Genomic DNA, 15,124 nt, shown 5'->3' with positions numbered 1-15,124 from the left:
AGGACTCTTCCCTGATGGCCAACCACCCCCAGGTTTCTGAGAGCACGCACGGGGAGCGTCCCCGCCCCCGGCAGGCCCCCCCCCCCCCGCAGGCCCCGCCCCTCCCGCAGGCCCCGCCCGCGTGCCCCCCTGCCCTTCTCCCGCAGGCCCCTCTGCAATGCTGTCCCTTCTCCACTCACAGGCCCCGCCCACTCGGGCCCCGCCCCACGGGCCCCGCCCTTCCCTCCCGCAGCCCCGCCCCACGGGCCCCGCCCTTCCCTCCCGCAGCCCCGCCCCATGGGTGCCCCACCTCCTCTCTCTCTCTCTCTCTCTCTCTCTCTCTCTCTCTCCCTCTCGCAGTCTACAGGCCGGCAGTCCGTCCCTCTCTAGCAGGTTCTCCCTCACACACACCCCTCCACCCCTCCCACCTCCCCACCCGCCTCTGCAAGTCTCAAGTCCGGGGAGCCAGGGGCACACCCTGCACTGGACTGGCTGGAGGACCCCGGGGCAGCCACACACTCCCAGGGGCCAGGTCCTCATCTGTGAAGCGGGGATGGGGACAGGGAGGCCTCCATGCAGGCGCCATGAGGACCAAGGAGCCTACTGTGTGATGAAGGAAGGCCAGACACTGGGATCCTCTGAGGATGGGGTGTGGGGGGGGTTGACAGGACAGAATGGGGGGGTCAGGGTTGCGGGGAGCCTGAGGGACGAGGGGTAGGCGGAGGACAGCAGTCCCTCCCACCCTGCGTGCAGCACCCCCCAGCCAGCTCACACGGACCTGCTGGCTGCGGACAGTGTCCCCAGACGCCCCGACACCAACCTGGGGACGTGCTTGCTTCCCAGATGCCCCACCCAGAACGCAGTGAGCGAGTCTCGGTATCTTTCCAAGATGTCCCGGGTGACGAAGACAGGAGTCAGCTTTTCTGCAGCAGGAATTGAACGGACACAAAACACAGGAGCTCGTCTCACAGGTGGGACTCTGAGGGGCGTGGGCAGCAGGCAGCCCCTGGCGTGGAGACACCAGACGTGCTGCAGTCGGTGTTTGGTGCTTGTGCAAATGCCCGTGCTCCCTCCCTCCTTTGTAAAGAGATTTTACACTTGATCTTGGCCAAAAGGCCGAGAAGTGATGGAAAGAAATGTTAAAAACCCGTTTAGAGGGGCGCCTGGGTGGCTCAGTGGGTTAAAGCCTCTGCCTTCGGCTCAGGTCATGATCCTAGGGCCCTGGGATCGAATCCCACATCAGGATCTCTGCTCAGCGGGGAACCTGCTTCCCCCTCTGCCTGCTTGTGATCTCTGTCAAATAAATAAATAAAATATTCAAAATAAAAAAATAAAAAAAATAAAAACCCATTTAGAAAAGAACCACAGGAATTAGACACTTAGGCTGCGGAGGGTGGGGGGGTGACCGGCTCTGGGAAGGGGGCAGCGTACCTCACTTCAGGGTTCACTTTTCCTACCATATCGTCCTGACTTGGCTGTGATGGCCACAGGCCACAGGACCCCACTGCCCCCACCTCCTGTGGTCCGTGGAACGGGAGGCAGCCGGGGGCAGAGCACGGAGGGTGGCATGTGGCGTGTGTGTGCACGTGTGTGCGCGTCGAGGGCCCGTGGGAGGCGCTCACCGATGCCCCGCGCCTCCTCGTAGGGGTCCACGACGACTAGGTCTGGGTTAAGGAGAAACAGTGCTCGCCCCAGGGTGTCCCGGGCAGCGGGGGCCATAAAGGATACACTTGAAGTTGTCGGCGTCGACAACGATGCAGTCATGGGGGAGGTGCCGGGGCGGGGCGTCCTGCACCAGAGACAAGGGTCGTTGGGGACCTGGGTCCTGCGGTGGGGGCCCCGCCCCCCGCGCCCACCTGCCACCTTCTGTCCCTTCTTCGCGGGGCTCCTCTTCCTGCCTCGGCCCTCCTTCCTCACGGCCCCCTCGGCTGTGGACAGCAGAAGAAGGGGGTGTTTGGGGCTGGCACGGGCGGTGGCACCAGCATTCTGAACACACAAAATGCCCCTGAACGGTTCACTTTAAAATGGTTAATTTTTTCACCTTAATAGAAAAATGCATAAAGTGTTGAGAACAACTGGCTTTCAGGTTTGTAAAGCCGGGAGAGCTGGAGTTTCTGAACCGTGAAGGCGCGAGGCCCGGGGCAGAACAGTCACCGGAGGCCCCGCGGCCGGCCTGGCTGTCCGTTCGCCCGGCGCGCCCGCGGCGGCTCAGTCAGAGGCCCCGGGCCCAGCGGCTCCTGTGCCTGCCGCGGGCGGACGTGCACGTCTCTGTTCCAGCGGCTGCCGGCTTCTGCGGCAGAAACGTGGTCGGCCCAAAACCCAGGACAGTTCCCTTCCCTTCTTTCCGCCCCCGCCGCTCCTTTCTGCCGGGGCAGCTCCCTGGCTGTGCCGTCCGCCCCGGGTCTGCACGGGCTTCCCCGGGGCGCGGGTGTTCCGTGTGTCCCGCTCGGAGAACGTCTGTCACGAAGCACACATGGACCCGCTGCTCTCTTCCTGCAGCGACGGCCCCGCGTAGACATCGCTTTCCCATAACCCGATGTGACGACCCCTGTGAGCTCTTGAGGGCAGGCTGGGCGACGCGAGTTCTGTTTTTCTTTCTTGTGCTGCTCTTGGCCATTTGGGTGTTGGGGGCCGACAGAAGCCTCGGACGGGTTGTCCCCTTTCCCTCCTCTCAGGGAGGTCTGTTGAGACTCATGTGAACTGTTTCTGGAAAGTCTGATGATCTCAAAGGAGCAGCTCTGTCCTCTCCTTTCCGGGCTGGTTCCGGGAACGCGGGCTTTTCCCTCTCGAGTCTGGGAGCTGTTTTTCCACAGGACTTGGTCCACTTTGCCTCAGGGTTCGACTACGCTGTCCTCAGGCCTCTTAGGATCTCTTAAGTCTCTGATGCATCTTTGAGTTGGTGTCTTTTCATTCCTAACTTTGTGTATTTGTGCCCCATCCGCTTTTTTTCTTGGTCATTCTTACCACAATGTGTCTCTTTTACGAGTTTTTAAAAAATTTTTAATTTCCAGATGCCTGGGGGGGCTCAGTTGTTAAGCATCTGCCCTCGGCTCACATCGTGATCCCGGGGTCCTGCCCTGGGCGTGGGCCGCTCCTCGATTCAGATGCTGTACTGGGATCCTGGGATCGCGTCCCGCATCGGGCTCCCCGCTCAGTGGGGAGTCTGCTTCTCCCTCTCCCTCCCCCCACCGGTGCTCTCTCCCTCTCTGTCAAATAAATAAATAATGTATTTTAAAAATGCAAATTGTTTTCTGTTTTGTTGTTGTCTGCTCACGCGCTATTATTGCACGCGCTCCCCTGCTCTCTTGGGGTTTTTCTCCCGTTTCATTTGCCGTCCTTGCTCCAGCTGCGGGAAGCCGGGGCTCAGCCCGCGCACCTCCAGCCCCCCCTGCTCTGACACAAACGTCCGGAGCTGCGAGGCCCTTCGCACCTGCTGCTCTAACACCGGTCTCGGGCTTCCTGTGGTCACGTCTCCTGAGTCCCGGGAGACCTGCGGAAGCCGGTTTCCAAGTTTGCACACGCATCGGCCTCCTGGTCATGGCTTCTGTCCTGAGGCGGCGGTGACGGGGCTGATGTACGCCACGGTCCGGGCAGACGGAGAACGTCCCAGTTGCTGCGTGAGCCTGTGTCTGTCTGTCCAGGCCTGGCTCAGACTCTCCGCGCTTCCCCGTTTGTGCGGCCGGCCGGACGTGCGGGTGAGTGCGGTCCACCTCAGCGGGCCTGGCCGCCCGTCCTGCCCTGGCGTGGGCTGCTCCCTGCTTCAGATGCTGTGGGGCGCAGAGAGTTTATCCTGCTGGTGACCCGACCTTTGTCACCCGGGAATGAGCCCAGCCCTGACCGTGCACCTGCGGTCAGTCTGTTTTGCACGACGGCCTCGTCACGCGCGCGGTCACGGAGCTGGCTGGTGTGGCCACGTGCTTGCTTCTGACCCGCGTGGACTCATTCCCACCACGTTGCCCTTTGATTTTTATTCTTCCCACTCGTCCTCTCGCTGGCCGCTGGCCGCTGGCCGCTCCGGCAAGGTGTCCGCAGCGTTTGTTCTCCCGCCGATTTCCTCTGTGGGTCTGGAGTCCAGACACCAGTTCTGTTTCTGGTGTTTCTCCTGAAAGACCTACCAGGAGCGTTTCACCCTCAAACATGCCTGTGGCTAGAGCAGCTCCTGGCCTCAAGGTGTGCAGGGCCCTGGCACTCAGCGCTCGGCAACGCGTGCAGAGCCTGAGCTCACACTTGGCCGGCATTTCCCGTGGCTGCCGCAACAAATTACCCCACACGTGTGGGGTCTCACAGACCTGGAGGTCAGGGTCGAACGGGGTCCCCCCTGGGCAACAATCAGGGTGTGGGTGAGGCACTGGGGAGAATCGGGTTTGGTCTCCTGCAGCCTCTGGTGGCCACGGCGGGGCCTCCCCGTCCTCAGAGGCAGCAGCCCGGCCTCCTCCGGAGTCTCCGTGACCCTCCTGCCTCCGTCTTGGGAGGAGCCGGAGCTATCCTCGGGCCTCCCGGCTCATCCAGGACACTCTCCTGTGTCAGCTCCGTCCCCGGGTCCCACTCCCAGATTCCAGCAAGCAGGGTGTGCACACGTCCAGGCCACCACTCCTCCCGCCACCCCGGGGTGGCTCTTCTCTGCCGCTGCCACCGACCCTGGCCACGCAGAGCCGAGGAGAAAGGACACTCCCGTCGAGGGTGCTCGCGCGGGGAGAAGGGGAGCCGCACCTCCCGCTGTGGGGCAGGGAAAACAGATGTACTTATGCGGCGTCATGGGAAAGTAGCTTCATGGCCGTGAGGTAAGAAAACAAGTTTTAAAAAAGAGCCAAAGCCCCAGCAAGTGAGAAGAAGATTGATACTTTGGCTCTATTAGAACACCGTGCTGGAAAGGGACCACATAGGCCCGTGAAGGGACAAGCTACAGAGTGGGAGGTGGCCTCTGTCCCTCACTTAAATGAGAAGATCCAGATGGAACCTATGGAACCCCACAAACCGAAAAGAACAAAAACCAGAAAACTGGCAAAACTTGGCCCTAGACACAGACACGAGCAAGTCTACAACGTAGCCCGGAACGTGGGGCGGCACGTTGCCATCCTGCTGTTTGAGGGGGTCTCCCCGCGAGCTCGCCCACAGAGGGCCCTCCCTGCTGGTCACGGCTGAAACCGTCCGAGGAGGGCGTGTGTGCCGCTGTCCGTCTCCCCCCGACCCCTCTGCTTTTTGTGCCGCTCTCCCTCTTTTCCTGCCTTTTTTCCACATTCTCCTGAGCTTTGTGCTCCCCTCGCCTTCACGGTGTGTGGGGGACAGGAGGCTGTCGCTCACCACCGGGCTATCTCTGTTGGAAGCTGGGGCCTCTCCTGCCCTCGCTTCCGCGTGGCCCGTGGCTGCTGCTGAGTTCTCGTCCCTCTGAACACGTTCCCTGGACTCTCCTCTCCGCTTCCTCTGTCTGGGGTTTATGGAAACTTCTGGACACATGGGCTTATGGCTTTCATCAGATCAGGGTGGGAGGGACACTGGCCATTACTAATTCCTGTGTCCTCCTCCGAGGGCTCCTGACGCCAGGTGGTCAGCTCCTCTGGGCGCACGGCCCGTCCTCCGTGGGTCGGCCGTGTTCTCAGGGACCGGGCTCCACGCGGCCTGTCCTCCGCTGTCCGAAACCCACGCTCTACCTATTCTGGTCTTCACTTGTCCCGCTGGAGGGCAAATCCGGTCCCTGTTACCTCCTCCTGATGGAAGCCAAAGTCCAAGCTAGTTGTCTTTAACCGAGCCACTGCCCGCACAGAGCACAGGCGTCCGGCACTGGGCACGTGGGTGCAAACAGCCCCCGGGACACACACGGTCAGCCCGAGTGCGCGGCTGCCCCCCGCCTGAGTGCCCTCCGTCCTCCTGGTCCCCTCCCTCACTGCCTCTCACCACCTAGGAAAGGAGGAGCCCTGTGGTGGGTCACACCCATCCCCGCCTTTGAACAGAGCTTTGTGAGGCAAGAACAATGTGTTGTGTCCCCTTCAGGCTTTAGCCCCTCGCGGACACTGGGCGCACGGCAGGGGCTCTCTGACCACCTCCGAGCAGACAAGGGCCTGGAAAAGAGCGGGACAAGCGGCGTCTGACAGGAGCGCACGCGAGGTACTTCAGACGGGCCCGGACGAAGGGTCAGTGTGAGCGTGGCCCGGGGCGCCCCTTACCTGTCTCCTCCTTACGGAGGCGGTTGCACAACATCTGCAGGGAGAAGTCTCGGGACAGAGTGGAGACCGTCCCCTCCTCGAACACGGGAAGACCTTCCAGCGGCAGCTCCAGAAGATGCTTGTCCACAATGAGGACGACGTTGTCTGCAGCGTCGAGCTGAACTGTAGACCGGGGGGGGACACCGGCTACAAAAGCAGCAGGAGACACGCTCCCACGGATGGGCAAACCCCTGGTGGGTCTGTCTGGGTCCGTCTGTCCGCGGGCAGCTGCTGGATCGCACACACAGGAAGAAGTCTGGGCTGGGCTTGGCACGTGAAGAGTGGGGCCTGGGGCGCGCCAGGACTCTCTGGGAGGATGGACGCTGGTTCAGGCTGAGTCACAGTTCAGACCCAGGCAGGGCCCATGTCACAGGGCCACCGGGTCCTCTGTGTTTCGAGGACCTGCCCCCACTGGGGCAGCCAGTTGTCATGACTCCTGCCAACCTCGGAGCCCCCCTTTCAAAGAATGAAGACATAAGCTAAAGGACTTGCACCCCACGATATGGCAGGCTCTCCAGGGGCCATGCAGCCCTTGGAGCAGCTATCGGACCCGCCTGGCCTGGGAGGAAACGTGCTCTTTGTGGCAGGGGTAAGGGAACAAGGGACCAGGCCGCTACACCGGGACTGGATTCACTGTACACAAAGTAAAAGCAAATCACTTCAAAGTGATCAAAGGCCTTCGTCTGGGGAATTTTTAGGGCAGAATCTCGCTCATGAAAGTGATCTCAGGTGGGCAAACTCTGGCCCCTCACCCTCAGGGCCGGCCCCAGGGGGCCGGTGCCCTGGCGTGGGAGCTGGAGCAGCCATGTCTGGGGCGTGCGGCTGACCCGAAGCCACCGCCAGGCGCTTTTGGGAATGAAAACACCCTCGGACAGAGCAGCCTGCCCGGCCCTTCTGCTGAATAATTCCGTGCGGGCGACAGAAAATCAACCGATGAAAGTGCCCTTGAGAAAGTGGTTTATAAAATGGCAGGTGCCGGGTTGAGGGGCGAACCCGCTCGGACAGGCCACAGCCCAGCAGCGGCGGCGCCGGGCACATCCACCCTTCCTTCAAGGTCAGCGGGCCGCGCACACCGAAGCTCTCTGCCCCTCGCGTCCTCTGGGGTGCGCACCCTCAGGACGGGGGCGGGCCGCGGGGCAGCAAACAAACAGCACACGCGGTCACTGCCACGAGCACCCCAGGCTGCCACTTCCCCAGGAAGAACACACCAGGATCGGCGGGGCTGTCGGCAGAGGCCCCAAGCCCCCACACGGGGACCTCCCACCTCTCTGGGAGCCCCTCTGGGGAGGCCTGTTCCCATTCCGCCTGGGCTCCCCCAGAGGGACGGGCAAATCCCAGCCCAAGTTCTCCAGCAGAAGCTCGCCTCAGGCCCCCACTCACCATGGGACAGGGACACTTTCCTTTCCTTGTCTTTGCCCTTTGATTTCCCGTGGGAATCTGCAGCGGCCGTGGGAATCTGTGTTCTGGAAGTCAAAGGCATGTCCTCAAGTTCTTACAAACATGTAAACATCACACATACGAAGAATAGGAGGGACATCAGGGCAGTGAGTGCCACGAGGCCCTTTCCGTGGCTCGCTCTCGGGGACCGGTCTCCCTGCGCTGGGGGCCGGCGATAACGGCACACGCAGGAACAAACGGGGCTCAAGGTTGTCTCCGACTTCCTGGCAAGTCTCAAAACTACCACGTACCCAAGCCCTCCAACTCCTTCTCTACCGAGCCTGAATCACAGGGACTCGGGACCTGGGCCGCGCCCCCCACCGCCCCTGCCGGCAGCAGCAGAGGGGGCCAGAATGGCCAGGACGTGCCCCCAGAGAAGACTTGGAGCAGCACGAGGGCTTGATCCCGACGACAGAGGGTCCCAAGTCGGGCGTTGTGGATGCGAATTCCACACAGCCTGACTCAGCTTCACGGCGTTTGGGGCTTGGACGTCCACGTAACAGCGTCCCCATCCCACAGCCGGCTCCTTCCAGGATTCAGGGAGGCAGCAGAGGGGGCCTGCAGGCTGCGCCCCCCCCCAATCCTGTCCGCCCCGGCTCCCAGGCACCCTATCCCTGACTGCTCCCAGCATTTCAAGGCCCTGCTGGGGACAGAGAGATGGTGACCCTCCTGTCTGTCCCAAGAAGGATGCCAACTTGGGGCCCGAAGCCCACCCCCAACCAGGAGATGTGGCCGGTCCCTCCCTCATCCCCCGCAGACTCTGCCCTCGGAGCTGGCAGCCCACAGCAGGCACCTGGCCTCAGGGCAGCTGAGCACTGGGAACAGCGGCCTCAGGTAATCCTCCATGGACGCAAGGATGTCACTGAATCGCTGCAGAGACCGTCCTTCCCTTTCCGGGCGCGCACTTTCCAATTCCTGTGCCAACCCAGACGTCACCCCGGGATCAGGAGCGTCTGAGGGCGGGGGGGGGGCTCATAACCCCCCACCCGGGTAGAGCAAAGAGTGGGAAGGGCCCCGCGGAGTCCTCAAACCTGCCCTCCCCCCCCAAAACCTGGGATCCCTGCACCCCCCGCCTGCTCCACCACCAGGGCCCACCCGAGCCCCCGCAGACCGTGCTCCTCGCCGCCTCTGCCTGCCGGCTCCTCCGCGAGGCCCCCCGCCCCCCGCGCCCCACCTGGCGGTGTCTCTGCTGACACCGGGAGGAAGCCAAGCTCAAGGATTTCGAGAACCGGCTACGTGTGGGAACCTCCACCTGGGCGTCCATCAGTGCCCAGGGTCTGGATGGCGGGTGCCACTCACCGAGCCCTCCCTGCCCCACCCTGCTGCAGCCGGACCGGGACCGGCCCCCTGCACTGTGGCCGCGGCTCCCTGGGAGTTGGGCTTAGGGGCCTCACCAAGCCTGAGCTGGGGGCCGGGTCTTCATTGTTGACCTCGGCCATCTCCCTGCACTGCTGGGCACTGGCCAATAGGCAGGAGAGGGTGTCTGGATTCACGGCCACCCGTGCCACCTTGCAGGAGCCTGTGGAGAGCGACACCCTTCCTGTCCCCACCCCACGTCCTAACAGACCGCCCCCTGGGGGTGTGCATGGGCACGGGGAGTGGGAAGCGTGAGCAGAGGGCGGGCATGGGGCTTCTCCACGTGGGAAGAAGGTCCCGGCTGTGGACACAGCTGGCTCTGGGACGCTCAGGAGGGCTGGTAGAAGCGGGGACACAGACAGATGTCTCCGTTCCACAGCCTCCACCGCTTTACATGAAATGTTAAGTGGAATTATATGCCTGAGATGTAAGGAAGAAAGTGGGAATGTAGTGTTTTTTGGGAGAAGAAATCCTGGAGCGGGGGAGGGGACAGCTGGTCCATATCTGTGCGTCACTGGCCCCAAAGGCTGCGGGGGTCCAGGAAGCACACACCCCACCTCCTTCCTGGTCTCTCATGGGCTCAACAACCCCATGCAAGCACAGGGAGGGCTGGGCCCCAAGTGTGGGTCGTGGACCTGCCCGCAGCACATGTCCCCGGGCCATGTGCGCACCCCCGGGGCTGCAGATGAGGCCTGTGGCAGAACTTACCTCCCGCTTGGAGCAACTTCCCTTTGGCTGCGGGAACGGGCCTGGGTCTCTCATAGGCAGCGCAGTACAGATGCGTCCTGTGGGCAGGACGCAGGGCGGGGTCACCAGACCGTGGGGTCCCAGACGAGCCCCAGAGATGCAGACTCAGTGAACCGCATGCCTCCATCCTGGCCGGAGCCCCTCCCCAGGATCGCCGTGGCCACGTCGGGAGCCAGAACTGACATAGGCCCATCCGGGCTGCGCCCGGGGAGCCCTCTGCTCCACGGTGAGGGCGGCCGGCAGCGTCACTCGGGCGCCATGCTGTGGACAGCAGGTGCCAGCTGGCCTGGCCCAGGGGCGTGCTGCCCCACCCATCTCAGCTGGGAGCCTCGGCCAGCCCGGGGGCCTTCGGTCCACCCCACATGCCCTCCAGCCTGGCAGCCCCGGTGCTGGGTTCCACCGCGCTGCCTGACGCGCTAGCAGGGTGGGGAGCGGCTCCAGAGCGGGGCGGGAAGGCGCACCTGTCCGGCGAGTGCTGCAGAGTGAGGACCCGAAAGCTGGGCGGGATTTCGTTCAGGAGGGTCAAGTGCTGCTCCGTGACCCTGAGATTCTGCCAAGCCTGTGGGTGACCGACAGCAATCACTGACCGCACCGGTGCAGGCCCCTCGCCGAGAAGTCCGAGAAGTCCGCAGAGGCTTTGTGCAGGGGGTGGGGTGCTCAGACCGGGTGCCCCGTAGCCCGGCTGGGGCGCGACCCCTGCAGGACTCGCGGCCGCCACAAGGGGGCAGACGGCGCGCGAGGAATCCCGCGGGATCCCCCTGGGTCTCCCGCACAAAGCTGACCTGCGGGCGCCAGCGGAGCCTGAGAACCCCAGCACGTAGCAGCGGGAAGCCTGTCCGGCCAGCTCGCGCCCCCCCCCCCGCCCTCTGCCCGTGCCCCGAGCGCCACAGGCGACACGACACGCGCGCGACCCCTGCCTTCTGCGCCGTGGCCCCGCAGCCCTCCCGGAGCAGCCACCGTGCCCCCAAGCACCGCTCCCCACTTGCTGATGAAACCAGCTTTGCGTTTGCAAGTGCGCGGGGCGCGGGTGTCCTCGCCCAAAACCCTCAGCGGGCGGCGCCCTTCAGCGCGGATGAGGAGCCGGGAGTCGCAGGCGCAGAGTCCTGGGCTGTCCGTGGGCGCCCGTGGCCTGTGTCCACTCCGGGCCATGTCTGCTTTGGCCGAAGCCACTGGACGGGCCCTGGGGACCGGGGAGCACCTGTGCCGGGGGCAGGCCGCCCGCCGGGGTGCCGAGGCTCTTCCGTCCCTGTGCCCGCTGGTGCCGCCGCACCTGCCCGAGGCAGCTGTCCGGGTGGTCCGGCCGTGACTGAAGCCGCCTTCCTCTGGGCACTTCCCCGGGAACTGATGAAGCTGGGCGCCGTTGGGAACGTTTACGGACCTTTTGCTATCTTTTGTGTCATTCCCGTCTGTGGGAGCGTCTGTCTTCCTCTCATTGAAGGGAGCACGGAGCACGGGCTTCGACAGTCTCCTCGGGGGTTCGCTCATTCTTTAGGTTTTTATTTTAACTGCTACGGCTGACACAGTGTTGTACTAGTCTCAGGTGCACAGCATCATGATCCAACACTTGCACACGTCTCCCGAGCTCAGCACAAGGGCACGCCTCCATCCCGTCTCCTAACCGTCCCCCCCACTCTCCGCTGGTGATCATCAGCCCATTCTTTAGAGTTAACAGTCTGTCCCTTGGCTTGTCTTTTTCTGTCGGGTCATTTTGTTTCTTAAATTCCACATATGGGTGAAATCATATGGTATCTGTTTTTCTCTGACTTCCTTTGCTTAGCACAATTCTGTCTAGCCCCATCCTTGTCATTGTACATGGCGAGATTTCATTCTTACGGCTTAATACTTCTCCACTGTATACACAGACCCTCTCTCCTTTCTCCATTCATCAGTCAGGGGACACTTGGGCGGCTTCCATATCTCGTCTACTGTAAATAATGCTGCTCTGAACATCGGGGTTCATGTGTCCCTTTGAATTGGTGTTTCCGTATTTCTTGGGTAAATACCCCATTGTGCAAGCCCTGGGTCATACGGAAGTGGTATTTGCAGTTCGTCTGCGGGACCTCCATACAGTTTTCCAGGGTGGCCACCAGCTTGCATTCCACCAGCAGCATAATAAGAAGGTCCCCCTTCTCCACATCCTCACCAAGTGGGCTGGGATTTTTCTTTGCAGGGTTTTTAATAAAAGATTCAATTTCTTTAACAGATAATGAATTACTCAGAGTTTCTGTTCTATCAGCTTTGGTAATTTGTATTTTTTGAGAAATTTCTCTATTCCCTCCAGATTGTCAAACTTTGCTGGAGTTTGGTTATATAGAATATTTCCTAATGGCTTTGGGAAGTCTGAAGGTGCTCCGTGAGGTCTTTTTATCACTGATAGTGGAATTTTGGGTTTTCTTTCTTTCTCTCTTTTTCAGATCTTCTAAATGTTCATCAATTTCATTAGTCTTCTCTTTGGAACCCTTCTACCACTGCTGGTGTCCTCTACCATTTTAATTCCATTGTTTCTATTGTAGTTCTTACTACCCTTTATTTTTCTTAGAGGTGTTCTTATTCTAGCTTCTAGAAGTCAAAACCTAAATTACTGTTTGTAAGATTTTCTCCCTGTATTCAAGGCTGTATTTTTCCTCTAAGCCCTGCTTTAGATAAGTCTCCTAGGTTTTGACATATGATATTTTCATTCTCTAAGTCAGCTTAAAATATTTCCTAAATTTCATTGTGATTTCTCCTTTGACTGATTGATGATGGTAAGGATATTGTTAATTTCAAATTAATTGTATCTTTCAGTTGTTGCTTTCTAATTTAATTGCACTGTGGCAGGACGACAAAGGGAACAATTTCCCTCGTTTGGAGAGTGTTCAGGCTTTGCTGTGGCCAGCACTGGTCCATAGCGCACACACTCCCTGCAAGCTTGGAAAGAAGAGACCCCAGTCATAGTCAGCGCTGGGCTCAGGGGAGGTCTCTGTGAATGGCCGGGCAGACCCGCATGCGAACGGCTCTCCTACACGTCCCTGCATGCTTACTGATCTCTATAGGGTCTGTGGCTTCCACGGGAAACCGAGGCGGTGTGGATGTCCTGTCCAGCAATCCTTTATTCCCGTCACTTCTGTTTCGTGCCTGTGAAGCTTGATGATGGTACGTACAGACCAAGAACGCGGATTCCCTGACTGGTCCTCAGGTCACCTGGCTTTCATCGGACGAGTATCTTCATGACTTAGATACTATCTCTCAGCTTTTCCTTCTGACATTTCTGTGTCCTTATATGTGAAGCATGTCTCTCTTAAGGGGCATATAATTCAATTTTGTTTTTCTTCTCAGCCAACCTGACAATCTTGGTTTTTAACCTATAGGGTTTGCTTGATTTACATTTATTGTAATTCTATATTTATATTTGGGTTTCTAACTGCTTTCTTCCTGCTTTTTTCCTACTGGGACCGTTACGTTTTTATATTCTCTCCCTCCACTCTTTTTGCCTGTCTTTGGAATAATAAAATGCTACCATTTGATTTTTCTCTTTTTACTACCTTACTTACACATTATTCTAGTGGTTACCCTAGGGACCATGACATTCATCTTTGGCTTACTGTGATCTAATAAAAATGTAATTTTAACCTTCCCTAGGAGTGACAGAACCCATACTTTGTAAGCTCTAATCCTTCCTGCTTTTTGTATCATCTTCCACAAAATAAGCTCAATTCCACAAGGTGTTAAAATGACGGTTTTACACTCTTAGAATTTATTTCCTTGCACCTGTTTGCTCTGTGCTTTTCCTAGCTGTCTCATGCACTCACTGTTTCTGCCTGGCGCCTCCCCCAGCTTCTTGCGCTGCAGGCCACCTGGTGGTCCACACCCTCAGTGTGTGGACCACCAGGAGCATCTAAACGTGTCTCTGGGCGGCCGTGGTGGGTAGCAGTCTCCTGGACACTCGCAGGCGCCCATGGCTGCTTGCTGGCTGTCCTCGCGGTGTCTGTCCCAGGCTTGTGGGGCACTGCCGCTTTCTCATGTTTCTCCTGTGTGGGGAGGCCAGTGCTCCTGAGCCTTTGGCCTCTTGAGTCTGGGGAAACTGCAGCCATCGTGTTGTGTCACTGTTGTCTCAGCTCCATGTCATGCTCTCCTGGCCCTGGGAGACAGGTTCAGCGGGCACTCGGGCTCATGCTCTCTGAGGAGCCCTCATGTGCTGTCTCTCCAGACCCAGTGTCCTTGAGGCCACCTCCTCCCAGGATGGTCCTTATTTTCCAGGTGCCATGAGAACCACGAGGAATCTCACCGCCATCCACGAGCTTTCAGGCCAACTCCCCAAAGCCCAGGACGTAGTTGCAGTCCCTAGGTGGGTTGTCACAGGCCAGCTGCGTGTCCCAGCATGTCACGCGGCGGGGGGGGGGCAGTGCGGACAGGACACTGTGGACAGCTTCCCCTCTCAGAGGCTATAGTTCGACCTGCACCCCCCATCCACAGCAGAGGCTTTAATGAAAGCACTTTCTGCTGGTCGCCGGGCTCCTGCCGTGCCTGCCTGTGGGGGCCTGGCTGTGGTCTGCGCCCCCACCCCCATGGGCAGCTGACCCCCAAGTCCGTGACTGGTCTGTGCCCCCGACTGAGTCAACACAGGTCTTCCACAAGGATCCTCTTGAAACAGCAGGAGGCAGCGGAGCCATCACAACACCCGGGATGGAGTTGGCCGCAGACCCGTCCTGCTGCTGACCCACCCCTGAGGCCCCCGGCATCCGGCCTCAACCTCAGCACTGCACGTGCCTCCGTGTGTCTGGTCCCTCAATTTCCCTAGGAGATGAGTGCTGGGCTAGACCCACCCCAACTTCAGTGGACACACATGGATGTGTCCTCCAAGAGTGGGGGCCTGGGCTGTGCTGCTTCTCCTGGTGGCCTGGCCTGCTCGTCCCCACGCCTGTGACAGCCTGCACAGCTCTTCAGTGCACTGGTCTCAGCTGGGGGTGATTCTGGGGACCTGAGAGTGGTCGCAGCTGGGGCGGGGCCACCAGCATGTGGAGAGTACCCACGGTGCCCGGGACGCTCCTCCACAGCCCGACCCCAAGCATCAGAGGGAGGAGAGCAGCCCTGGAGGAAGGGCTGAGGTCAGACGCACACAGGTGCGCCCAGAGAAGCAGTGGGGAGCAGGGGATCCCTCAGAGCGTCCAGGCTGCCGTCCTGATCCACTGCATTTCATCGAGGTCCGTTTCTCTAAACACTCCTGCTCACACCTGCTCCTCCAAGCAAAGGAGGACGTGCTAGTGTCCACGGCGTTCTGCTGTGCCTGAAGGAAGTGCGTCCCCTCCCGAAGACCTTCAGGGGCCCTGTGCCCCCCTGACCTGCTGCAGGCCTGGGCACTTATGGTCACCAGGAGGCCTTCGAGGGGGCGGAGGTCAGGGAGGGCGAGGGACACCCCCAGAACCACA

The 15,124-nt window shown here is 60.1% G+C and overlaps 1 protein-coding gene across 1 annotated transcript in view; it reads right to left on the bottom strand.

Moving 5' to 3' along the window:
- The window catches only part of CFAP46 (cilia and flagella associated protein 46), a 91,050-nt gene that overhangs the window by 3,584 nt on the left and 72,342 nt on the right, over positions 1–15,124 (bottom strand). The window contains exons 46-55 of the mRNA XM_032882193.1: positions 10,181–10,278; positions 9,681–9,757; positions 9,011–9,135; positions 8,410–8,531; positions 7,560–7,642; positions 6,141–6,326; positions 1,843–1,907; positions 1,708–1,768; positions 1,602–1,637; positions 800–902 (exon numbers count right to left, since the gene is read on the bottom strand). Coding sequence (XP_032738084.1) covers positions 800–902; positions 1,602–1,637; positions 1,708–1,768; positions 1,843–1,907; positions 6,141–6,326; positions 7,560–7,642; positions 8,410–8,531; positions 9,011–9,135; positions 9,681–9,757; positions 10,181–10,278 — 956 coding nt within the window. The remainder of the gene's footprint in view (positions 1–799; positions 903–1,601; positions 1,638–1,707; positions 1,769–1,842; positions 1,908–6,140; positions 6,327–7,559; positions 7,643–8,409; positions 8,532–9,010; positions 9,136–9,680; positions 9,758–10,180; positions 10,279–15,124) is intronic.

This window comes from Lontra canadensis, unplaced genomic scaffold (assembly GCF_010015895.1).
Source record: "Lontra canadensis isolate GAN:19392208 unplaced genomic scaffold, GSC_riverotter_1.0 scaffold79, whole genome shotgun sequence".
Classification (NCBI taxonomy): Eukaryota; Metazoa; Chordata; class Mammalia; order Carnivora; family Mustelidae; genus Lontra; species Lontra canadensis.
This window is presented reverse-complemented; position numbering and strand designations above follow the sequence as displayed.